Source organism: Hypanus sabinus, chromosome 24 (genome assembly GCF_030144855.1).
Source record: "Hypanus sabinus isolate sHypSab1 chromosome 24, sHypSab1.hap1, whole genome shotgun sequence".
NCBI classification, from domain to species: Eukaryota; Metazoa; Chordata; class Chondrichthyes; order Myliobatiformes; family Dasyatidae; genus Hypanus; species Hypanus sabinus.
The window spans coordinates 12491413-12518784 of record NC_082729.1 but is presented as its reverse complement, the minus strand read 5'-3'; the positions used below and the strand labels follow the sequence as shown (position 1 = coordinate 12518784).

Here is a 27372-nt window from a genome sequence, read left to right as displayed (position 1 = left end):
AAAGTGTTAGGAAAAGTTACTCCAGCTGGTTTGTGTAACAGAGCTCCAAGCACATCAACAAATTTTATGGCACTATGATGAGGAACTTATTCCCAACACCTTAAACACATTAGTTAAATAAGTTAAGTGTGAGTGGAGGTGCAAGTTGTGCACAAAAACATTAGCAATGAATTCTGTGCAATGTGTAATGTCTTCCTTTAAAAAAAAGAACAAGAGGAAAGCAATCCATCCAGAAATAAATATTAATTTTACTTATTTATCTAGAGAACAGCAAGGAATAGTCAGTCCCTCCTGGCTCAACGAGCCACACCACCCAGCAACCTTATTACTTATTGAGAATAGGCCCTTCGAGCCATGCAGCCCAGCAAACCCCTGATTTAATCCTACCCTATGAAATAACAATTTACAATGCCCAATTAACCCGTCAACCATAGGAAGAAACTGAAGCACCCAAAGAAAACCTCAGTTCACGTGAGAAGACACAAACTCCTTACATACAGCAGCGGAATTGAACTCCCAACACCAGGACACCCCAAGCTGTAACAGCATCGCACTAACCTCTACACTAACATGGGGCCTTTTCCATCTTTGTTGATAATACACTAGTATCGGCAGAAGGGAATATTAGAAGTGCAACACAAGCACAATTCTATTGCGCCCATTCAATTCCCATTTCATGTCCAATGTGTCTAATTACAGCGCTGGCTAGCAACAACGTGCTGCTAATGCATCTAATGTAAATCATTTCCTGTTGGACTGTGTATATATAGTCCAGTGACCTTTCATCTTACTTTTTAAATTTAGCTAGAAGAATTTGAAGGACGGTGATGTGATTCACTGTTCTGATGATCATTTCTCATATCAAATCTTTACCCCCATGTTGCTAAAGGGGCAGTACATGTAAATACATTCAGCAAACCCGACCATACTTGGGTTTTATTTCTAAATATTTTCTTTACAGATAACTGTTTTAATAATGTAAGTGGATAACACTTGGAAATGCACAAAGCTATTAGATTCCTTTTTAAAAGCAGTGGAAATCAATTTTGAGTAAATATGGTAAAATAGGCCCAAAGTCTCTTCTTTGTGCTGCAATCATCTACTCTCTCAAATTTCAAAAAGCCATCCACTTTGGTGTGACAAACAAGAGAAAATCTGCAGGGCTGCTTTGGATGCAAAAATCAAGGATGTTAAACAGAGAAGTTGTCATTTAGAAATTGAGGAAACCACAAAGCCCCTCAACTAGTGAATTTTCCTTGGGTATCCCAGTTCCCTGAGGGTGCAGTGTGGTGGTTGAGAGAATGTAAAATAGATAAGGGAAAATTATTTCTTAAATCAAATGCCCAATTTATCTCCACCTCTACCATCTTAGTCTACCACCCCACCCCACCCCCCTAAAGAAAAACTGAGGTAAGGAAGACATTCCTCTATTTCCATCAGTCAAGGCACAAATACAAGCTTGCTCCGTTTATAACCTTGTTTCCACAACCTGTAATATTGCAGTGCAAAGAGAACATGAGTGTCCTGATCGGCACAGTTCTGCTCCAGGTCCTTTATGTATTAATAGTAGGGTCCACAGGGCATACTGGAGTATAGCAGTCCTTTCCAAATAACTGCAGTTTTCTATCAACAGGTCTTGTTATGAGACCTAAGGTGAAGACAGAAATATTGAGACAAAAACAAACCTATCAGATGTGTTTTAATTTTAGTGTTTAACTTATACTGGGAAAAGTCCATATGGGAAATAACTTCTTTACAGCTTCATGAAAATCACCAATTCTTGGAATCACATGGAAGCCAAAACCTCCATTGTTGTATTCCCTTCCCCACACCCCCCCCATTCAATTCCCAAAGTAAAATGCCTGCCATTAAACATCCCCATTAATTGCTTCCCCTATGATGGGAGTTCCTAATGCAACACTAAATTTGCCCTCACACTACATCATTTAAAAACACTGCTTCTTCCTTGGCTAGCCTTCTTTCTCCCTTTCCCACTGTACCCCTTCCTCATCCCTGTAACATTGCCTATCTTCATGAGAAACTTTTGCCTTAATCTGTGGAACAATTATAATATACCATGCCCAAAGAATTCAATCAGAAATATTGCAGCCCCTTGAAGAAATTTTCACTTGACAATCTGGCCATACCTCCTAACTACAGCAGCTAGTTTTATTGAAGAATTATAAGAATTTATCCCTTTCTTATTCTCTTAAGTCATTTATGCACAAAATCAAGCTGTCTTAATTGTTATTCATGGAAAGGGTTAGTTAAACAATGACCTAACTTTCACCGCGTACATAATTGAGACTTACTTGAGTTGTGGGTACTACTTGATGTTTGAAGAACTTGCATAAATCAATCTTCCTTCATAAAAATACTACTGTCTGGTACGGTAAACTTGCGTTTCAATGCCTCTGATATGAGTACCGAAGGGTCATTCTCTTTCAAAAGCTGAGAGCCTCTCCTGGACCTAAAGTAACACAATTTTAGTAGTTAAAACTTGTCTTTCCAATCAAACTTAAGCTGTTGTAAAGTAACTTTTTTTGATGGATACTTACTACAGCTGCAACATATTGCAAGTTTTGTCTGACATTTATTAATGCTGTTACTATCGATGTTAGTTTGTTACCAGAGGCGACACAGCTCAGTTGTGGATGACTGAAGATTTCAGTTGGACTGAGGGTTTTGCACTATAAACGAGTATATTTGTCTGGTTGTGTTTTTACTAACATTCTATTTGCGCCTGTATTTACGAGGACTGGGCCTCAAAGCTGTGCTATCCCTAGTGGGTGTCAGACATCAGGACTAGTCGAGAGATGATCTCAATGGGCTGGGAGGTCTGGACTATATACATGCACATTCTGCATCGTTGTATCTTACTGATATTCTATATGGGTTTGTTGACTTGTATGTGTGAAGACTGGACATCAAGCCACAGTGTCATTGAGAGGGGAGGGGCGCCCGGACTCCTATTCCGTGAAAGCATTTTGCGTTGTGTTTTGCTCCTTGACCCCGTAGCAATGCTGTCTCGTATGGCTCTATTCGTGGGTATTCATGTATGGTTGAATGACAATTAAACTTGAATTGAATTGTAAGCTAATTCACAATTTATAATTAAAGGGGGAGGTGGGGAGAAAGCCAAAAAAACTGCACATACTAGAAATCTGAAAACAAACCAAGAAAATGCTGGTTGCACTCATCAGCTCATATCCTTCTGTGAAATATCAGATGGAGTCTGACCTCCTGAGTAGCTCCAACATTTTGTTTATATTTCGGATGGTTATGGACAGGATTGATCAGGCAGTGCCTGAGAGAAACAGAGCTTATGCATCAGGTTAGCTCTGATTAACTTTATTGCTCTTTCCACACACAGTTTGACCTGCCATTTTCTGCTTTGACTCCAGTTTTCCAGCATCAGTAATATGTTCCTTTGTACACATAAAGTTTGTGGAGTTACGGCTTTCTGCATATAATGGCCACATAACTGAATAATTATAAGGGTTGTCAAATCGAAAAAAAACCAAAAATCTCTTGTTACAGAACAGAAAAAGATGGCTTTACATGTATATAGACAAATGGATTATTCAGAATAAAAATATTTGTAAAATGAAACATTCCATGTGATATTATGTAGATCTTGTAAATTGTGCTGAAGCCTTACAAAATCCTACAGAGATCGATAGACTGATCTATTGTAGGACAGCCTTAGAGGCTCCAGAGAAGAATTAAGAACATAGTTCCTGGAATGAATGTTGAAAATATAAGGATACTGGAACAGCTTTCTTTGATTAATCTGTTCAATACCTTACAATATTTATTATTAATGCACTCTAGTTTGTTACTTATGTGTGATTTATCTGTAGATTTTATCCTTACCTTCACAAGTTTCATGTGTTAAATGTACTGTTTTACACCCTGGTTCGAAGGAACTTTGTCTCATTTCTACATACGTTATATGGCAATAAACTTGGTGTGACTTGAGGAGAAGGCTGAAGTCAGATTTGATGGCATGTAAAATGAAGGGTCTAAAAAGCATGTAAAGTTTAGGGCTGCTTCATTTGGTGGAGGCATCAAGGCCTAAAGGTCATGGGTATAAAATAAAAGTGAAGAGAATTAGGAGTGTCATGGAAAGAAACTTATTTTTGGGGAAAATGCAACATGGTTGGAATCTGGAGTGCACTGTTTGATGACATGGTGGCTTCCATTATAGCCCTCAAGAGGTAACTAGATAACCAAACAGTAGAGAAAATTTGCAAGGCTACAGAGAATGGGCTGGTAGATGGAAGAATTGCTTTGGTAGAGAGCTAGTGTGGAAGTCTCCTATGTTTTAGCCATGCTATGGTTCTATCAAAATGGTAGAGAAACATGGAATGTTTGTGTTTCAAAGTTTCAGTCATTATTATTTTATACAGTAGATTCCAACTTTAGAACATAGTCTAATATTGTTAACATGAATATGTAATTATACCCTCAAGTTATCTCCACTTCCAACTCACCCTTGTAAGGAGTTTAATTTAACCCTGTTCATATCTTTCAGAATATCCATCATATCTGCAAAGCTTGTGGACTTTGATAGACAGGAGGTTTCATCATCTTCATTTGCAGTTATATCCTGCCTTTTACTTTCAAAATCAAGGTCAAAGTTTGATGAAGCAGCCATGGAAAATGATGCAATGCTCAAAGATTCAGCTGGATCATTTTCTGGAATATCATCGTTTAAGGTAAACGACGCTAATGGAGGATATGCAGACTCAAAATCTGGTAGAGAGCAGGCAACGCTTGACGTGTCAGGAGAACCAAGTTCTGGTGTAAAAGGAGCAGATTCTGGAAGACAAGAGGGAAATCTTAGATCCTCTTTAACCTAGCACATGTTGGATGAACTTTTTTTTCCCTAAAAGAAATATATTGATTCCTGCATGGGAGGTTGGTCAAGAAGGTCCAGTTGCTCAGTATTCAAGATGAGGTTATCAATTGGATTAGACATTAGCTTTGTGGGAGAAGTCACAGAGTGGTGGTAAATAGTTACTTCTGACTGGAGGCTTGTGACATGTGGAGTGCTCCAGGGATCTGTTATTGTTTGTCATCTATATCAGCATCAGATTTAATATCACCGGCATATACCTTGACATCTGTTAACTTTATGGCAGCAGTACATGATAAATAGAGAAAAAAAATGGAGTTAGTAGACCAAGAACAGAAATAAAAAACAATAGTGAGATAGCGTTCATGAGTTCAATGTCCATTTAGGAATCAGATGGCAGAGGGGAAGAAGCTGTTGCTGAATCATTGAATGTGCACCTTCAGGCTTCTGTACCTCCTTCCCAATAGTAACTGTGTGAAGAAGGTATGTCCTAGATGGTAGGGATCCTTAATGATGGATGTTGCCTTCCTAAGGTAAACTGGATCAGTAAATTGGGAGGACAAACCAGGGTAGGGCTTGCACAGCGAGTGGTAGGGCACTGAGGTGTGCATTAGAACAAAGGGATCTGGGAATATCAATCTATAATTCTTTTAAAATGGTGTCACAGGTAGTTAGAGTTGTAAAGAAAGCTTTTGGCGTGTTTGCCTTCATAAATCTAAGTACTGAGTACAGGAGATGGAATGTTACGTTGAAGTTGCATAAGACATTGGAGAGGCCTAATTTAGAGTTGGTCACCTACCTACAAAAAAGATGTAAACAAGGTTGAAAGAGTACAAAGAAAATTTACAAGGTATTCCCAGGACTTGAGGACAAGAGTTACAGGGGAAAGTTGAATAGGTTACAACTTTATTCCATAGACTAAGAGTATGAGGGGAATTTGATAGAAACATACAAAATTATGAGGGGTATAGATACACTACTGTGCAAAACTCTTAGGCAAATATATTTAGGTAGGGCGTCTAAGACATTTGCTCAGTACTGTATTTGTCAACATAATGCAGAGAGTGAGACTAAATCTGGCGAGAGCAAAGGATGTTGGGAATTGTGATGGTGGAACACAGTGGAACGGTGAGAAATAGGTGGTAGAGAAGGAGTGCCATTGAGGGTTGGTTCTAAACAATTGGTTTATTGGTCATTACAGAATGTCTCTCTGATGCTTTCCGCTCCTTCCTCTTTCCCTTCCACTTTTCACAACCATGATTCACCTCTCCCTGCCCCATTCCCACACTCAGTACACAACAGAGACCCATAGCAGAATCAGATTTATCTCACTCACATGTCATGAAGTTTGTTTTTAAATCCAGGTGCATGTCGATGGGACTAGACAGATTAACAGTTTGGCATGGACTAGATGGGCTGAAGGGCCTGTTTCTGTGTAGTGTTCTATGACTATGACGCTACATACACTGACATTGGGTACGTTGAAGTACCCAATGGTTCAGTATCCAGATGTGACCAGTTCGTAACAATGGTATGAGATTACTAAACTATCTGCTATTCTACAGGATCGAGACTTAAAAAGGTACCCATCCACTGACAAAAAAATCTTTTACCTTCAATCCTCAACTGGTTTGGCCTTACTGTTCTTTTAGACATCTACAGTTACTGTTCCAATGTACTAATAATCCACCAATAATCCACCCCATATTAATTACAGATACCCCTCATGAGTGCCCTAATTTTCCCTCTGCAAAAAACATTATCACTCAAATTCTCCATTCACAACACCCAAGCAACTCCAAATCTTCATAGCAAGAACCACAAAATGCTAGAGAAATTCAGCAGACCAGGCAGTGTCTATAGAAAAGAGTACAACTGATGTTTCAGGCGGAGACCCTTCAGCAGGACTGGAGAAAAAAAATGAGAAGTCAAGAGTTAGAAAGTGGGGTAGGGGAGGAAGAAACACAAAGTGATAGATGAAACTGGGGGGGGGGGGAAGGGAGGATAGATGAAGTAAAGAGCTGGGAAGTTGATTGGTGGAAGAGATATAGGGCTGGAGAAGGGGAATCTAATAGGAGAGGACAGAAGGCCATGGTAGAAAGAAAACGGGAGAGGAGCACCAGAGGGAGGCGATGGCAGGCAAGAAAACAAGATGAAAGAGGGAAAAGGGGATGGGAAATAGAGAATAGAAATAACCTTTTGTTATTCAATTTCCCTTCCATACACAACAATCTGCAAGAATCTTCAACCACTGTGAAATTCTAAACTTTGTTTCTAAACCGCCACTTGTTACCAATAGCTTGGGCTAGTTCATTCATAGAACCTCAATTCTTATGTTTCTAACTGTATCTGAAGCTATCAATGGGAGACAATATTTTCACTAACTCACCAGTTTCCATTTTACTTTCTGGCACAGCAACGATTTTAGCAATCTGCTCTCGCAAGCGGCTAAGTTCATCCTGAAGTGCCACAGTGTGATTCAGTGCAGTCAGACCCGGCTTCTTCAGGCTTTCGTATTTCCTCCCTTCCCTTCGGAAGTTAGGCACTGAAGAATTTCTATGCATTATAAGCAGTGGAGTCGGATGCCATTCTTCCCTGTAGGGTCTAGCATCAGCTCTGTAATCCAAATCAGATACATTTACAAATATTATCAGAGGGAGTTTTCATAATAGTTTCTTAGAATCAAAACATAACCCATAGTTCAAGAGCTATGTATTAAAACTACAAATCTAAAACATACAGGTGTCAAGTGATTTTGTCTGATTTGGGGTGGCATGGTAGCACAGTAGTTAGCACGATTTACAGTACCAGCGACCCCGGGTTCAATTCCAGCCACTGTCCGTAAGGAGTTTGCACTTTCTCCCCATGACCACGTGGTTTCCTCTGGCTTCACACAGTATGAAAACGTACCGGTTGGTGGGTTAATTAGTCACTGTTATGACTTCAATTTGGGTGCTTTCTCAATTAACTCTTTTGTATTATATTATTATTGTATGTTTATTTTTGCACTGTATTAATTTTTTTTCATTTTGGTTTGGGGTTTTTTCTTATCTGTAGTGTTGTAGAAAATGCATTAAAAAAATCAATAATAAAAAAAAAATAGTCACCATTATTTGTTCCATGATTAGGGCAAGGTTAAATCAGGGGGTTGCTCGGCAGTGCAGCTCAAAGGGCCAAAGGGTCTATCTCAATAAATAATGGCAAAATGAACCTTTACACCACTATGGCTAAAATGTTGGTTTCAGTCACAGGGATATTTTTAAGTAGCAAATAGCTGGGACATCTAAAAGACCTAGAATGGATTCAGGATGAATTAATAGAATTAAAAGTGCACTCATTTGGGAAATACCGCAGTAGAACGCACTTTGGTACTAACCTAGATGTTGATACCAGTTAACAATTTCATGACAATTGGAGAAGTCACCCATCCAAGAAGAGGAGAGCCTTACAGCTCCTTTGGTAGAGACACATCTCTATCACTCAAGGCCAGACTGACTCATTTTAATATTTAAGTGAGCAACATTTTCTCAAAGTTTGCTGCTGACTTCATACCCTATTTCTATTAAAAGTAGAATTAACTGGTTTCTGTTGTTTTGACTAACTTCTTGGCAACATAACTTCACACACAACCCCAATACTCCACTTTTTGGGGAAACTCAGATTCAATCGCATTGGTGAATACCTCATCCTTGTAAAGGCTTCTCCTTCATCTGCAGCTATCCATGCAATGTCTGCCAGGGTCGGAACGGCTGGTTTATTGCCGTGGATGGAACTCAAAGTCTCAGCTGCAGTAAGCCCAGGAACAAGCTAAGGGGAAAAGAAATTCCATTAATGGAAATTGAAAGAAGATTTTATTAATAGAATTAGTAACATTTGGCTGAACTAAATAAGTAAATGGATTGGGGTTTTACAAAGGCATATGGGCCTTCTTATCATATTTTAAATTTTAAAAATCCAGTTAATATGTGCCCAACAGTATGTGAAGTCAAGATATGCAGAGGATTTAAATTACTGAAGACTCAATGATTGAAACGAATGAATCAAATACTAGGAACTTAAACCTGCACAATGTTATTTTCCATCTTTCATTCCTTATTGCAGTCACCTTGTCCTTTACATTCAATTACATTATGTTAATATTTATATTGCTTAAAGAGGCGGCAGAGTAGCTTAGCAAGCAGCCTCACAACTTCGGTGAGCCAGACTCACTTCTAACCTCTGGTGCTGTCAGTGGAGATGTTCACTCTCTTTTTGTAACAGAACAGATTTCTTCCGTTCGCTCTAGTTTCCTCACACACTGCAAAGATGTGCAGCATGCTGATTAACTGGGTACTGTAAACTTACCCTTAGCGTTGGTGGGTGGAGGACTGATGAGCCCAAGGGAGAGAATAGGTTACAACAAAATAGGTAAGGGCAAAGGATAAATAGGATTTCTGAGATTCAGCAACATCTTGATGAGCTAAATGTCATTCTTCTACAATTGTAAGAGTGTGAATACAAAAATAAAACTAATGCTTACTATCTAAATACAAAGTTATTGTATTGCAAATTAAGTCATTTGATTTAAAGTGATCTTTATATACTGTAAGATCTTTCCCATTCTAAACAATATTTGTGCATCACTGCCTGGAATGGGAACTCCAATGCCTTTGAATGGAAAATCCTACAAAAACTAATGAATTCGGCTCAGTATATCAAAGGGAAAGCCCTTCAACCATTGAGCACATCTACATGAATCACTGCTGTAGGAAACAAGCATCCATCACCAGAGATCCTCAGCGCCCACGCAACTGTCTTTTCTCACTGCCCCCATCAGATAGAAGGTACAGAAGCCTCAGGAGCCAGCAGGTTCAAGAACAGTTAGGAGCTCCTCAACCATCAGGCTCTTGAGCAACAAGAGATGGCTCCACTCACTTGCCCATCCACTGAGATGTTCCCACAACCAATGTTCTCACTTTAAGGACTTTTTAATCTTGTTATCTCATGTTCTCTTTATTTATTTATACTTGCATATGCAGTTTGTTGTATTCTACGCTCTACTTGATTTTTCATTGATCCTGTTATAGTTATAATTCTATAAATTTGCTGAGTATGCCCGCAGGAAAAAGAATCTCAGGGTTTTATTTGGTTACAAATGTACACTGATAATAAAACTTACTTTGAACTTTGTATGTGCACATACCCAAATTTTATCAGTTTCCTCATGGCGATTTTTTTCATTAATTCTGTAGCAACCAACTGAAAACTCCCAGCATTCCCATATACTTTATTTTAATACCTTCATTGATTCCACATTCAAATCAGATTTTCAGGATGAGAAAGCTGGTGACTATTTTGCAACACTACAAGTCCATTTTACAATAACCAGAATGAGGAATGTCAGAATTGCCCAAACAGCTTCTAAAATAAACGAAAGCCTAGCTTAAGCACAGTGGCCTGAATGGCCTCCTTCCACTGTAAGTATTTAAAATTTCAGCCGTATTACAATTCTGCGTGCTTGATGTTTCATCAATCAGAAACAAAGTGCATAAATCTGGATTATTAAAAATCACATTCATGGAAGAGTAATTCGAGTTGTGGGGGCGGAGTTTCAAGATGGCGAAGTAAACATCTGCCTTTTAGGAAGAGTAATTCAGAATCAGAAAGATGTTCATAATCGGAAGAATATGTTGTGAAATTTATTGTTTTGCAGCAGTTGTACAAGGCAATACATAAAACATGCAAGTTATAATAATACAAAAAAGTAGCGTATGTAACCCTTTTACCATGGCTCATAATAGATTGGGTTTGTTAGCTATTGCTGGCTAACAGCCACGTGACTCAACATTGCATGGGTGATAGTGAGACGGCCATCTTCAATAAGCAACACATCTAGAGTCGGTATGATTCGGGCTCAACCAAACAAGAAAGTTGGAATATTCCAATGAGGGAATGGAAATTATGGTGAATGATGTGTAAATACTGCCCCATCCAAAGTTATCGTTCGTCACGAAATAATGGAACTTACACAGTCATAAAGTTAAAGTGGAAGTATATTTCAAATTTAGCAAACAGTAACAGTAAAAAGGCCCATTACAGTTAAACCAGTCTATAACGTGCACATAAACACTGGAGCTCATTCCTTGGTAGTCAGGTGGTTTGCTTTAATTATTCATGACACTGAACCCACATTCTGCATGAAAGAGACCAGCCACAGTTCAAACTTTCCATGAAATCCATTCTGAACAAACTGGCTAACTTGGAAGAATTGGCACTTGCTCCATGGAACCATTTGTCTGCACAAAGCATCTCTTACGACGGAGTCTCTCCTTCGGGAAGGGTACCGTGAGCATCTTCCTTTGTGCTCTGTTCTACACCTTCATCTTCCTCCAACAACTGCCAAAAACTCTCCCAAAACCCATGTCCTCCTAGAAATTGGCTGCCACCCATCTCTCTATGTTCTATGGCAATCCACTGGCCAAAATGTTATCAAGACAAATCCGACTGGCTGACACATCATTCCTAAGTGGATCAAATGATTCCTCATCTTAACAGAAGCCAAAATGCTGTGCTGTAAAGTTTGATTAACAGAACAATGTTTCACAGAAAAGTTACAGGAAATACCCAACAACATAGTTGTAGTAATAAAATGTTCTTAACCAGGGTATTACACATAAAAAGAGGGTGGCGTGGTAGAGATGTGTCTCTATCAAAGGAGGTGTAAGGCCCTCCCTTCCTCCTCTAGCCTGCAGGTCACTCTTACGCAAGGTGTAGCAACTGCTCAGTCCCCGATCAGGTTCATGTGAAGCCATGGCAGCAAGTAGTGGATGGTCATTCAAGTAGCTCATAGGTCCTAGTTATACAACCACTGACACCAGGAAGAGTATTGATAATGGTTGGGGTCACCCGACTTGTAAAGACACTTTCCAGAAGGCAAACCGCTTCTGTATAAAAATTTACCAGGAACAATTATGGTCAAGACCATGACTGCCCAAGTCATACAACATGGCACATAATGATAATGATGAGAGTAAACAGAGAGCAAAATAGTGAATTAGACCATCTAGAAATCTGATGGCAGAGGGGAAGAAGCTGTTCCTAAAATCTTAGATGGGTCCCCCCAGGTTCCTGTACCTCCTCTCTGGTGGTGATAATGAGAATAGGGCATGTTCTGCCAAAGGTACTAGCAATACATTTCCCACCAGGGTCTTCAATGCTCGTGAAATTTGTATAGTTTCAGTTGATTAAATATTAAGATTGCAAGAATAATAACCTCATTTCCCAAACCATGTGAATCCAGGCATGGATTTTACTAGCATCAACACTGAGTATATTCCCTTTCCTCATGTATGCATTACAGCACTGCTGAAGTTGTCACAGTTCTAACCTCTTAACTGCAGTTGTTGAAAATGAGCTCACTAATTAAAATTCCCTCTTCTCCATGACGGACATTAATGCGAAGTAATCATTTGACAAGTTCTGATATTTTCATTTTACAATAAGACTATCAATTTTTAATGTGTCCAATTGTTCCTGTCCTGTTTTATTCACCTCGTATAACTAAACATTTACACCCCTTTCAAGTTTCCACTTATAGTTTTTTTGTAGTTATGGTTATTTTTAATCACCATTAGCTTTTCAGGGACAGTTGTCTTTTTGAATGTTTTGATTTTACTTTTGATTATCCATGTTTGTGCTTTTCTGACAGCTATTGTACTTGTCCCTAGGGGTTATAGAATGGTCCTGAATCATAGTAAATTCCTTGATCATCCCCACCACTCCACCGTGCATTTATTCCAGTTGCAGATTTGGCCCAGATTGTGCATGGCTTCTAGTTCATTGAAGTTGACCTCAACAAATGTAAAGTCGGCCATTTTACAATCCCCCTTTCAGTATTCAATAATCTCATTAAGCCACTGACTGAATCTGGATCATTTGAGAATCTAATATGACCTACAATTTGTATTGTAGGATGAAAATCATCTATTCTGTGCACACAAAATTTTCTACTCCTTTGAGAACACAAACTTGCAACAAACCATCAGCAGCTGTATACTTTGCTGAGCCCATCATATAAATAGAATCGTAAAGAAAGCACAACAGTCCCCCTACTTCCTCAGGAGTCTGCAGAGATTCGGCATGACATCAGAAACTTTGACAAATTTCTGTAGATGCGTAGTGGAAAGTGTACTGACGGGCTGCATTGTGGTCTGCTACAAGAACACCAATGCCTTTTAACAGATCGAAGCAGCATCCATAGAGATCCTCCCCACACAGGTCATGCTCTTTTCTTGCTGCTGCCATCAGGTAGAAGGTACAGAAGTCTCAGGACTTGAACCCGGTTCAGGAACAGTTACTACCCTTCAACATCAAGGGTTATCTACATTCATCTATCATATTCCCACAACCAATGACCTCACTTCAGGGGCTCTTTCACTTGTTATTTCATGCTCTCATTATTTGTTGCTATTTATTTATATTTGTATTTCACAGCTTGTTGTTTCCTATGATCCAATTGTTCTTTCATTGATTCTGTTATAGTTATAATTCTCTGTATTTGCTGAGTATATCCACAGGAAAATGAATCTCAGAATTGCATGCTGCGACACATGTACTATAACAAATTTTACTTTGAATGTTAAAAATACTGCTATGAAAAATGCTTGAAATACATTTTTTTAATCATGTATGTTCAGCAAGCTTGACTACTTTTCCCCAACACAACCAAATGAGAAAATAAGCCAGGTGCAGATTTACAACAAGCTGATAATATTCTACTCGGCAGCCTTTAAAGTGCTCAAAGGGGCTGCTCCCTGGAAATCTGCATTTGAACACATAAAATACAGCACGTCAAGTCTCCAAAGAGAATTCTTAGTTGGAAATAATTCAGAAGTTGTGTAGCTCGGGTGGTTGATGGTTGGGTTGAATTGTTCTCCGGTCTTGGCAACTGACTTGGAAAACATTTTGTTGCCATGCGAGGAAACACTGTCCGTGCACAGTTGACTGTGGTGTGGTCCTCCAAATGCTTGCCCTTTATATACTTTGCAATTAGCTGATTAGACATCATTTCAGAAGCTCAGTGATGTGGAGAGGAGATCACTTCGCTGATTGTCTGTGTGGTGAACTTTGTGCATCGTGGTCTGGAATTTTGCCTGCATTGGCTAATAAATAGGATTGAGGTCCGCGTGTTTGTTTACAGAACTGTTCACGAAAGCAAACACACGGCATGCAAGAAAATTCCTAGAAGTATGATTTTCCATGAACAATTCCAGACAACGCACGAAGTATGCCCCACAGCCAAATAGTGATGAGATTTCCTCCCCACAACACAATTGAGTTTCCAAAGTAACATCCAATTAGCTGACTGAGAATATAAAGGCTAGGCATTCGGAGGACACACTGCACTGACTTTGTCTCCTCACATGGTGATGAAGCATTTGCAGGTAAATTGCCAAGATCAGAGAACAACTCAACCCAACTAGAACTCTTAGCATTTGAGAATTGTGTCACTTATATAGCACAGTGCAAAAAGTCACAAAGAAAAATCTGTCCACAGGACTTAGAACAGTACAGCAAGAACAGGCCATTTGGCCCATAATGTTGTGCCGACCAACTGAAAACCAAATCAAAGATATCCAACCACTAATCCCTCCTACCTGCATAATGTCCATATCCCTCCATTTTCCTTACATCTATTTGCCTATCTAAACCTCTTAAAAGTATTTGGCCTCTACCACCATATAAGGCAGCGCATTACAGGCATCTAACACTGGAGTTTAAAATAAAACTACCCCTCATATCCCCCTTGAACATATTCCCTTCCACCTTCAATGCATGCCTTCTAGTATTAGACATTTCAACCCTGGGAAACAGTTACTCTCTGTCCACTCTATGTCTCTCATAATCTTATAAACCTCTATCAGATCTTCCCTCAGCCTCCACCACTCCAGAGAAAGAAGCCCAAGTTCACCCAGCTTCTCATGATAGCATATGCCCTCTAAACCAGGCAGCATCCTGCTAAACCTCTTCTGCAGTCTCCAAAGCCTCAATATTCTTCCTATAGTGTATGCAACATTCCATAAGTGGCTTAACCAGAGTTTTATAAAGTTGCAACATAATCTCTTGACTCAATGTCTTGAATAATACAAGCAAGCATTCCATAAGCCTTCTTAACCACCTCATCAACCTGTGCAGCCACTTTCTAGGAGCTATGAACTTGGATCCCAAGATCTCTCTGCTTGGCAACACTGTTACAGAACTTGCCCTTACTAATGTGCTGTCTCCCTGCGTTTGCCTACCATGGTGCAAAACCTCACATTTATCTGGGTTCCCAGTCCAAATCTGCAACTGGTCTATTATCGCATTATATTCTTTGCCAGTCTTCTGCGCTACCCACAACTCCACCAATCTTGGTATCATCCGCCCATTTACATTTTCATCCAGGTCATTTATATACATCACGAACAGCAGAGGTCCTAGCATAGATCCCATTGAAACACCACTAATTACAGACCCCCAGCTCCCTCTAATCACTACCCTCTGTCTTCTATGTTTTCAAAGAATGTAATATTTGGACATATATAGACAGAGATATCATTACTTAGATAGTTAAATATGTGGTCTGATAAAATACACCATACCTGCTATGATCAACTATATGCTATCAAGCTTTACACAGACTTGTTTAAAAACAGGACAAGATCAACACAGCCAGTTTTTGCAGTTCCTTAAAGGATGAGTATGCAAAACAAAAACCAAAACAGTCTTGTCAAATTAAGCAACACAAAATGTTTCTGCTCTTTAACTGAATTACAGTCAGCCCTCCTTATCCATGGGGGATTGGTTCCGGGACCCCACCCCCCCATGGATACCAAAAAAAGCGGATGCTCAAGTCCCTTATTTAACCTGTCTCAGTGCGGTGGACTTTAGGACCCAGCGCAACTCTGAATCCTCAGTGTTTCTGTTCATGAAAATAATCACGATCACGATTGATAATAAAGTGGAAGTAATAAAGTGATCAGAAAGAGGTGAAACGCCATCGATCATTGGAAAAGCATTAGGCTACAGTCGGAACAATTTTAATGGATAAAGTGAGAAAGGCCCTGCCCGATGAAAGCTACAATTATTACTAAGCAAAGCAGTGGTTTAATTATTGAAATACATACATTTCTTAAGTGTTTTATATGCGTAGAAAGGTGACATATATACTATATACTAAGACAAACATTTGACTAACTGAAGCTAAATATAATCCGGGGACCACCTGTACTTTAAAATCATCTCTAGATTACTTATAATACCTAATACAATGTAAATGCTATGTAAACAGTTGTTATACTGCATTGTTTAGGGAGTAATAACAAAAAAAATAGTCTGTACACTCTCAAACAACGACTGCTGGAGAGAGAACTTCCAGGTTTTCCTGATCCACAGTTGGTTAAATTCACGCATGCAGATAAGGAGGGCCGACTGTATTGATATTTCCAAGTTTAAAACAATAATAAATATTTTCCCAAACACAACTTAATAAAACTCTGGTTAGGCCACATCTGGAATATCGTGTACAGTTCTAGTCAGCCCACTAAAGGAAGGATGTTGAGGCTTTGGAGAGAGTGCAGAAGAGGTTCACCAGGATGCTGCCTGGTTTAGAGGGCAGATGCTATCACGGGAGGCTGAAGGGAGATCTGATAAATATTTACAAGATTATGAGAGGTATAGATAGAATGGACAGAGAATATCTGTTTCCCCAGGGTTGAAATGTCTAATAGCATTAAAGGTGAGAGGGGGTAGGTTCAAGGGGATGTGAGGAGCAAGTTATTTTACTTAGAGAGTGATGGGAGCCTATAATGCAGTGCCTAGTATGGTGACAGAGGCAAGTATGTTAGAGGCTTTTAAGAGACATTTGGATAGACACCATGGATGCAAGGAAGATGGAGGGATATTTACATGGTGTAGATAAGAGGGATTAGTATTTGTTTTTTTTTGCATTTTAGCTGGTTTGGTACAACACTGTAGGCTGCAGAGCCTGTTCCTGAGCTGTACCTTTCTATGTTCTGTTTTACAAGCACGTATTGGTATTTTAAATTTAAATGGCATTACCTGAAAACAAACCCTAGGACATGGTCTCAGTGGGAGGTTTGATCCAATCATTCGAACAACACTGCGGGAAGACCCATAAGGTTTATTTTGCCATATTGGAATCATCTGGAAAACAAAAATTGTCACAACACTTTTGAGAACAATGGGAAAATTTTCTAGAGTTGTCCGAACAACTTCAACACTTTGCACAAAACACAAAAGCTTAATGCAAGACAGTGAATTTTAAATACAAGTATATATCTGGAAATCAGAAAATAGAAAGCACTCATAACTAGCAATATAAATTGTTTCAAAGGATGGCAAAAAAACCCGGAAAATTCACCTCACCAGGTCTTCCTCACCAACAAGCAATAAGGGAAGATCTTCAAGGGTAACAAAGTAGTTTTTATCTTTCACAAAATTAATTAATTTGGTGCACAGGTTTGAACCATGCATTCATAAAGAATGGATCACAACACAACATATTGCTCGAACAATAGTGCAATTGAACAGACGTTACCAAGATTGCAGTTGTGACACAGAAAATGACAGGCTCCTGCATTTCATTCCCAATGCATTGAGCTTGACTGTCTCACGTTTAGTACAATACAGCCTTCAATGTCCCAGGACTGTCAGCAACATTGAAGTTTGAGGGATGCCAGGTCATTTTAAAAAAAATAATTCTCACATCAAAGACAGAACAATACTCAAGTCTCGAGTTCATCATAACTTCCTCAGTGATTTAGAACAAATCAACTCTCTGTTTGTACTCAAAATGAAGTGCAACTAGGGGAAAAATGGAAGAAATTCAAATCATGACGAATAATACATGAGTAAAGGAAAGTTTATGAAAAGTTTGAGATTTCTCCACAAGAGTGGCAAGCAATCTAGCCAGAGTGCAGTTGTATTAACGCAGTGTAGTGGGATGATTACAGACAAATCAGGAACAGAGAATTGTGCAGTAAAGATGCATTTAACACAAATGAGGGAAGCAGTTCAGTTTGTGTTTATTTTTCAGGATCTGAATATTGACATAATCAGCCTTTAATCCTTGTTCCTAAAAAAATAATCCAAGAAGAAGAGTGTGAGTGGAAGGAGCAGTCCATCCAGTGAATATACTTCCAAATTGTTGTCAGGACTTCCGGAATTGGACAGCATGGTGACGTAGTGGTTAACAAAACGCTTTATAGTACCAGTGACCCGGGTTCAATTCCTGCCGCTGCCTGCAAGGAGTTTCCATGTTCTCCCCCGTGACCGCGTGGGTTTCCTCAGGGTGCTTTGGTTTTCTCCCAAAGTACAAATTCATACCGGTTGGTAGGTTAATTGGTCATTGTAAATTGACCCATGACTATGTTAGGATTAAAGAGGGGATCGCTGGGCAGCATGGCTCAAAGGACCAGAAGGCCCTATTCATGCTGTATTTCAATCAATAAATAAATTTAGACTAAACGATTATAGAATGCTAATATTTTTCTAAGAGGAGCAGTGCACGAGTTGGAAGGTCATTTGTAGATTGTAATGTTATCCACGTGCCCGAAGTCCTTGTCCTCCTCTGCAGTTGGCAACAAGGGGAAAACAGTTGGAGTCCTACTTCATAGAAAGGAAGCTGGTTGTAGTAGTGGGATATTGGTGACCAAGGTTACTGCTGTAGTTCCTCAGAGCAATGAAGAAACCTGGGGTTAGGAGATGTTATCAGAATTGCCCAGGTGAGTAAAAGGAATATATTTTATACATGATATACACTTCAGCCAGTGGTAGAGGGAATGAGCGTTTAAAATGGTGGATCAGAGTCAATCCTATTTAAGTTTCTCATGTACTGTTGCAGCAGTATAGAGGCTGGTAGAGAGCATCCCATCACACTCCTAAGTAGTCTCTGTATGCACTGGAACGGCCTGGAGGCACCATTTACTAAAGGATATCCAGCAACGCAGTTGAGAGTCTGATCAATGGTGACACATCCCAGAATGTTGATGGTGGGTGGTGGGAAAGAGATTTTCAATGACAAGGGTAAGTCGTTAAATGCTCTTTTCATTGGCTGCCAGTTTGGTGGCTTGAAACTTATTTTCTACTTATCAGCCCAATCCTGATGCAAGTCTCAGTGAAGATCCACTTGACTTGCAGAGGAGTTCCAATGGAAAATCAAGAAACTGAAAACAGCACATCCCCATTCTGAATCCCCATTCCCCATATAAAAGAAGAAAGGTCATTGATTATGCAGCTGACTGATAGGGCCTAAGGCACTGCCCGGAAGAACACCAGCAGCAATGTATTTTTACTGGGACCATCGGTGATCAACAATGACAACCAGTTTCTCTTCTATGAAGTAAGACTCCCAAGTGTGTTCTCCTCAGTGCCCAATAACTTCCATTCTACCAGGTCTGCTTGATGTCACACATTATAAAATACTGCCTTAATATAAAGGCAGTCATTTACAGTTCACCTCTGGAACTTAACTATATGGCCCATGTCTGGATCACGAATGTGAGAAAATCTGGTGTTGAATTCTACTGACAAAATCAAAACTGGGCTTTTATAAAGTGATAATTGGCGAGCAAATGCCCCTTGACTGTGCAGGTGATCATAACTTCACTTTGCTAATGATAGTGGGATGTTTGGGTGGCAACTAGTTCTATTTTCTGCTTTGTCATTTTGTGTTCACAATTTTCCATATTGTTGAGTATTTCCCAGTGTAGTAACTGTAATAGATGCCTAGCTAAAATGGCAGCCAGCTCTCAAATTCAGGTATGCAGTTTCTTGATGTCATGTGGTTCAAATCCAATTAACTGAAGACTGCTTTCTATGCAGGTGAAACTCTCTGGAGAAACCAAGACAGATAATCCACTCTGCACTTCTGGCTGACTGTGATTGTGAATTCTTTATCCGTCTTCAGCACTCGTGCTAGATTCAACCATTGTAGAAGGGGTTATTTTTAATGCCACCCTTTCCATTAGTTGTTGAATTATCCACCCTCATACAGAACTACAGAACCACAACTGGACTTTATGTTTGTGAGGTTGCTTGTTTGGTCCCTACATACTGTACTTGACTATATGAAACGTTGACTACTCTTTTCCATAGATGTACCCTAGCCGACTGAGTTCCTGCATCATTTTGTGTGTGCTGCTTGTATTTTCAGCATCTGCATATTTTCTCTTGTTTGTGCAGGAATATCAATTTCTCCTTCGGGTAAACAAATTCTCCCACACCCTCTGTTTCTCACTCTGACCTTTTACCTGCCTATCATCTCCCCCAGGGTCCTCTCCTCCCTCCCTTTCTCCTATGGTCCACTCTCCTCTCCCATCATATTCCTTCCTCTCCAGCCCTTTACCTTTCCCACCCTCCTGGCTTCACCTATCACCTTCCAGCTATCTTCCTTCTCCTCCACCCATCTGTTTATTCTGGCATCTTCCCCCTCTCCTGCCCAGTCCTGAAGGAGGGTCTCAGCCTGAAACTTCGACTGTTTACTCTTTTCCATAGCTGTTGCCTGGCCTGCTGAGTTCCTCCAGCATTTTGTGTGTGTTGCTTTGTATTTCCAGTACCTGCAGGGTTTCTCGTGTTTATGATTCTGTAAGTACAACTGTGTCAGAATTTTCTTAACTAATCCATGGCACAGCTCTCCCAATTTAGTCACTTGGCCTTAAAAGTAGAAAAAAAAGGAACCAACCTTGGGAACTGGGTAAAAAAACAAACTATGGGAGTTCATTTTTAGTTAATAATTCATTGGTTTTTGTTCAATACCAAAGCTTAAGCAATTGCTAAAAATACAAATCTCAATACCATAAAATATCTGAAGAGATGTACAATAAAAACTGTATAACTGATCAGTAACAGTAAATATATGCACTCAGAAGCTTGCTCCAAGAGAAGCACAACCTTGTCATAGGGTTTGGAGGCTTGTGTGCCTCAGTGACCAGAGAGCTATGTTGGCTGGAGTCGGGGCTTTATGCTTTGGCTCTTGGTAGGGTCACTCATGCCAAACAGGTCAAAGGCCAGACTCCACCGATCCTCCAGGTTTGGGGGGTTCAGTTCAGGGCCAACAACCCTGACTGGTAAAACTGAAACAGCAATGAAGAATCCTTCTAGATCTGTGTGTGATGGTATTCCTGAGTCTCCACCCGGGACCTGCATGTCTGACAGTAGTGAAGACTGAGCTACTGACACTACCAGAGATGGAAGACCTTCATTGCAACCCTAAACGCCAGTGCAGTAACAGGCAGTAGACAAATACTCAGAAGCTCATGTATTAACAGAATAGATCTTAATTGTCTATTCTTCAACCACACGCTTCCACTTTAACGTCAAATTTACCGTGTTCCCCACATATTTCCATAGCAGCCATCTTCATGAACCCAAGTAGTGAAAATTATAAATAGCTCCCTCATCTGATTAGAAACAGATTTCCTGTGTCCAAAAATGGTGAATTTGTTCTATCGACTGGCTTTCTAGAACCAGTTAAACACAATAAAATTTCGAACAGATTACCCACTCAGAATTTTGAGTTTATGTTTCTCGTAAAAATACTGCAAATTAAGCAGAAACAAGAGAAGTGGGAAACACGCGGCCTTTTGCTATCTGCAGGTTAACAGCCTCCGTGGTTAGGCCATGCAATAACAGCAATCAAAATGTTAACACGGTAGTCAAAAATGTCCTCTCTATCTTGGCTGAGTCATTAAAGTTACAAAAATAAAAGTCTGTTAACACAAGTGCATAATTTTAAAATCAGAGGCAAGACAACCCAAGTGGTTAGGACATTGTATCAGAAGTGATGATGCACCGTATTTACACAACAAAAAGGCAGAAATCTGTTCAGTTAAAAAGGAAAACTACTAACAGATTTGTATTTAAAGTTCAAAGTAAGATTATCAAGGTACATATATGTTACTATATGCACAACCCTGAGATTCATTTTCTTGCAGGCATACTCAAACAGCTTTGGAGTGTTTGCTAAAAGAGAATCAATCCACATACTGAATTTGAATGGTTTTAAATTCAGGTTTAAATGGTTTTATGCTTTATATAGCAGTGAATATTCACACTCTTTTAATTACAAATTTGAAAACCATGAAAAAATCTTGTCAAATCACAAAGAGGAGAAAAGCTGCAGACGCTGGAAATCTGAGCAACAGACACAAAATGCTGGAGGAACTCAGCAGGCCAGGCAGCATCTGTGGAAAAAAGTACAGTTGATGTTTCTCGCTGAAACCTTTCGGCAGGACTGGAGAAAAAAAGCTGAGGAGTAGATTTGAAAGGTGGGGGGGTGGGGGGGGGAGGGGAGAGAGAAACACCAGGCAATAAGTGAAACTTGGAGGCTTGGAGGAGAAGGAATGAAGCAAAAAGCTAGGAAGTTGGTGAAAGAGACAGAATGCAATGGAAGAAAGAGGAGCACCAGAGGGAGGCAGAGATAACATGAGAGAAGAAAAGCAGATGGGAATTGATGAAGTGTCAAGTTCACGCTTGACTATGTCCACAAAATATGCAGGTCAGGTAGCATCTATAGAAAGCAAAAGAGTTACCTCTTAGAAGGGTCTCGGCCCGAAACGTCGACAGCGCTTCTCCCTATAGATGCTGCCTGGCCTGCTGTGTTCCACCAGCATTTTGTGCGTGTTGCTGTTTGAATTTCCAGCATCTGCAGATTTCCTCGTGTTTACCTTTTAGACTGATGACTTTCAATTTCAAGTTCCTGGATGTCAGCATCTCAGAGGACCCAACATACTGATGCAGCCTCAAATAAGGCATGACAGCAGCTATATTTCATTAGTTTGAGGAGATTTGGTTTGCCACCAAAAACCCTGCAGATTTCTACAGATGTTCTGTGGAGAGCATGCCAGTTGGCTGCATCATCGTCTGGTATGGGGGTGAGAGGCTACTGCACACGATTGAAATAAGCAGCAAGGATTTGTAAAATTAGTCAGTTCCATCATGGGTACAAGCCTTCATTGTATCTAAGACAGCTTCAAGTCAAGTCAACTTTTATTGTCATTTCGACCATAACTGCTGGTACAGTGCATAGTAAAAATGAAACAACGTTTCTCAAGACCATGGTTTACATGACACAGTACAAAAAACTAGACTGAACTACGTAATAAAAAAACAGAGAAAGCTATACTAGACTACAGACCTACACAGGACTGCATAAAGTGCACAAAAACAGAGCAGGCGTTACAATAAATAATAAACAGGACAGTAGGGCAAGGTGTCAGTCCAGGCTTCGGGTATTGAGGAGTCTGATAGCTTGGGGGAAGAAACTGTTATATAGTCTGGTCGTGAGAGCCCGAATGCTTCAGAGCCTTTTCCCAGACGGCAGAAGGGAGAAGAGATTGTATGAGGGGTGCATGGGGTCCTTCATAATGCTGTTTCCATTGCGGATGCAGCGTGTAGTGTAAATGTCCGTGATGGCGGGAAGAGAGACCCCGATGATCTTCTCAGCTGACCTCACTATCCGCTGCAGGGTCTTGCAATCTGAGATGGTGTAATTTCCAAACCAGGCAGTGATACAGCTGCCCAGGATACTCTCAATACAACCCCTGTAGAATGTGATGAGGATGGGATGTGGGGGGTGGGAGGGGCGGGGAGATGGACGATCTCTACTGAGGAGCAGTCGATGTTCAGTGGGGAGTGGACGCTCTGTGCCCTCCTGAAGCCAACAACCATCTCATTTGTTTTGTTCACATTCAGAGACAGGTTGTTGGCTCTGCAACAGCCCGTTAGCCACTGCACCTCCTCTCTGTAAGCTGACTCGTCGTTCTTGCTGATGAGACCCACCACAGTCGTGTCCTCGGCGAACTTGATGATATGGTTCGAGCTGAGTGTTGCAGCAGTCATGGGTCAGCAGAGTGAACAGCAGTGGACTGAGCACGCAGCCCTGGGGAGCCCCCGTGCTCAGTGTGATGGTATCTCAAGGAGAGATACCTCATAAGGCTGGTGTCCATCATTAAGAAACTCCATCATCCAGGTCATCTTCAAGGAGCGATGCCTCAGAAAAGTGACTTCCATCATCAACGACCCAGGACATGCCCTCTTCTCATTGTTACCATCAGAAAGGAGATACAAAAGTCTGAAGGCACACAGTCAGTGGTTCAAGAACAGATTTTTCCCTTCTGCCATCCGATTTCTGGACATTGAACTCATGAACACTACCTCACTATCTCTTTTAAAACAACTATTTGTAAGTTACAGGAGGAAGGAAATAATGATGCAGGAATTGCATTACAATCTAGGACAAGATCAGATAATAACAGAGCAGGAAAAATAAACAAAAGAAAGATATTTGTAATCACAAGGAAAATTATCACAACCAAGGGAATGTACTGATTATAAAAATGAAGCAAACATGACAAAGGTCCCATCATTGTGATTAAAAACGTACTGAAAATATTACTGATGTCAAGCTACTTCTAGCATTATTTTAGTTGGGCACATTTAGCATGTGCCAAGATATTCTATAAGAGATTAACAGACAATTTAAATTTAGCACAAGGTTAGGCACAAGACCATAAACCATATGCTCAGAAGCACTCAAGAGTACAAGAACAAAAGAACAAACCTCAGCAATTTCAACAGTGTGTTAACATGGAAAATGGGAACTTAATTAAGGTCAGGTGCTTAGATGAAACGAACAGAATAATACCACAGCAAGGCAGCTTAAAAGCAGCACACAAAATGCTGGAGGAACTCAGCAGGCAAAGCAACATCCATGGAAAAAAGTAAACAATCGATGTTTCGGCCTGAGAAAGGGTCTCAGCCCGAAATGTCAACAGTTTACTCTATTCCACAGAAGCTGCTAGGCCTGCTGAGTTCCTCCAGCATTTTGTGTGTCTTGCTTGGATTTCTAGCATCTGCAGATTTTCTCATTTGTGAAGGCAGTTTAATAGATTTTTTGTGTGTCTAGTGCATTTAATAAATTGAAATGGAGCAGAAATAATATTTGTCCAGAATTCCTTGAGAATCTTGAGTCGAGTCAAGAACAGTTACTACCCCTCAACTATCTGACTTTCAAATAAAAGAGCATAACTATACTCACTTGCCCCAGAATTGAAATGTTCCTACAACCAATGATCTCACTTTAACGACTCTATCTCATAATCTCATTTATTGGGACTCTACTCATTGGAGTTCCGAAGAATGAGAGGCGATCTTATTGAAACATATAAGATTGTGAAGGGGCTTGATCGAGTGGTTGCGGGGAGAATGTTCCCAATGATGGGTGAAACTAGGACTAGGGGGCATAATCTTAAAATAAGGGGATGCCGTTCCAGGACTGAGATAAGGAGAAATTTCTTCACTCAGAGGGTAGTGGGGCTGTGGAATTTACTGCCCCAGAGAGCTGTGGAGGCTACTACACTCAATAAATTCAAAACGGAGATAGACATTTTCCTGGATAAAAATGGCATTAGGGGATACGGTGAGCGAGCAGGTAAGTGGACATGAGGCTAGGTTTAGATCAGCCATGTGATCTCCTGGGCCAATTTTCGATAGCCTGGATGGGTCGGAGAGGAATTTTCCAGATTTTTTCTCCTCAATTGGCAAATCGTTTTTTTACCCCCGGGTGATCACATGGGTTTGGGCGGGATGAATAATAAAATAAAATGGGTGGCATGGTGCCCTGTTGTCTTGTGGGATTTGGTGATAACTAGATTTAAGATTGGATCAGCCATGATCTTGTTGAATGGCGGAGCAGGCTTGAGGGGCCGATTGGCCTACTCCTGCTCCTATCTCTTATGTTCTTATATATTGCTATTTATTTATATCTGTACAGTTTGTCATCTTCTGCAATCTGCTTGATCTTTCATCGATCCTGTTATAGTTACGACTCTATAGATTTGCTGAGTATGCCCACAAGAACATCAATCTCAGGATAATAGTGATATATATGTACTTTGATTTAAAAAATACTTTGAACATTGATGAAAATAAAGTCTGTTTTATAATGTTTGCATTCAAGAATCAGTATTTTCCCCCTACAAGCAATAAGAGCCTCTCATTTTTAACCGTAAATATGACTACTGTTTATTTAGAAACATAGAAAACTTACAGCACAATACAGGCCCTTTGGCCCACAAAGCTGTGCAGAACATGTCCTTGGTCTCTTAAAAGACCCTATTGTTTCCGCCTCCACCAGCCCATTCCACTCACTCACCACTCTCGTGTAAAAAATTTACCCGACATCTCCTCTGTACCTACTCCCCAGCACCTTAATCCTGTGTCCTCTTGTGGCAACCATTTCAGCCCTGGGAAAAAGCCTCTATCCATACGATCAATGCCTCTCATCATCTTATACACCTCTGTCAGGTCACCTCTCATCCTCCGTCGCTCCAAGGAGAAAAGGCCGAGTTCACTCAACCTATTCTCATAAGGTATGCTCCCCAATCCAGGCAACATCCTTGTAAATCTCCTCTGCACCTTTTCTATGGTTTCCACGTCCTTCCTGTAGTGAGGCAACCAGAATTGAGCATAGTACTCCAAGTGGGGTCTGACCAGGGTCCTATATAGCTGCAACATTACCTCTCGGCTCTTAAACTCAGTCCCACGATTGATGAAAGCCAATTCACCGTATGCCTTCTTAACCAGAGTCAACCTGCACAGCAGCTTTCCAAAGTCAACCTGCATAGCACAGTTACCACAGTTTGAATACAAAATCGTTTTTGTTTCAGTAAAGAAAAATTTGGACAGATTTACATACTATTATCTCATTTAAATGCAAACATTTTCAAATATAAACTGTGATAACTTGTTAAAAAGTCGCATGTTCTCCAACAGATTAAAAATAAATCACATTTTGAACATGGGCGATATTACAGCTGCACTGAGACAGCGTTATCAACCGGGCCCTGGCAATCACATCCTAGAAGCTAGACAAGGTAGTCAGAACTATACCAAGAATTTGCTGGTTTGATCCAGTTGGTATTTGATGAGCCTAGGGACTTTGGAAAGCTATTCAAATAAGTGGCCAAAACACATCAAGGTCAGCCAATACCAGCAACTTCTGATGGAAAATATCGTACGTCCCTTCATAAGGCTTACTGACGACCTACTAAAGGCTTACTGAATTTTACTTTATGATAATAAAAGATGAACAATCACTGTCCAAGTTATAAGTTTGTGCAAACCACTAGTTCATGAAGTTATTTATTTACATATTAATTATTAATCTGACCTGAAAAATCTTAGCCCCTTTCAGTACGACAGCGCAGTCAAATTAAACAATAGTGCTCCTATCCCACTAGACTTCAAAGCCACAAGCCTTAAAGTCTAGTGTTGAAATAGCTATCGCACATTAAAGATGCAAAATGTACCTTGCCAACAAAGAATTGGCTCCCTCGTGCGTTAAGGACACCAACACATTCGGGTTGTAAAACTAAACCGTGCTCGCAGCTTCAGGCTCGACCAGGCCGCTTGGTGTAAGAGACTGGCAAGTCGTTTCCATGGGCTTTTTAACAACCCCGTCTCCTATTGGG

General features: G+C 40.2%; 1 protein-coding gene across 2 annotated transcripts; it reads right to left on the bottom strand.

Moving 5' to 3' along the window:
* Window positions 1–228: 228 nt before the first annotated feature.
* On the bottom strand, window positions 229–27359 carry mtfr1l (mitochondrial fission regulator 1-like). 2 transcript variants are annotated; one of them, XM_059949280.1, is made up of 8 exons: window positions 27211–27351; window positions 26420–26518; window positions 16940–17044; window positions 8544–8668; window positions 7251–7477; window positions 4497–4824; window positions 2313–2470; window positions 229–1648 (listed from the first exon to the last, which is right to left on the bottom strand). In XM_059949280.1, exons 3-7 carry the CDS (start codon window positions 17042–17044, stop codon window positions 2356–2358), a joined length of 900 nt encoding a protein of 299 aa, XP_059805263.1. In that variant the 5' UTR covers window positions 26420–26518; window positions 27211–27351; the 3' UTR covers window positions 229–1648; window positions 2313–2355. The 2 variants fall into 2 exon arrangements, with proteins under 2 accessions (XP_059805263.1, XP_059805262.1); XM_059949279.1 differs by lacking the exon at window positions 26420–26518 and having other exon boundaries at window positions 27211–27359.
* Window positions 27360–27372: the final 13 nt, after the last annotated feature.

What these genes read in the sequence shown, in the direction of transcription:
- mtfr1l (XM_059949279.1), bottom strand. Translation starts at nt 17,044, where the DNA reads ATGATTCCAATATGGCAAAATAAACCTTATGGGTCTTCCCGCAGTGTT. An exon ending in GTCCTAGGGTTTGTTTTCAG is followed by an intron (nt 8,669 to 16,939) that starts GTAATGCCATTT and finishes TTTTCCCCTTAG; the next exon opens with CTTGTTCCTGGGCTTACTGC. An exon ending in AAATTAAACTCCTTACAAGG is followed by an intron (nt 2,471 to 4,496) that starts GTGAGTTGGAAG and finishes GTGTTACTTTAG; the next exon opens with GTCCAGGAGAGGCTCTCAGC.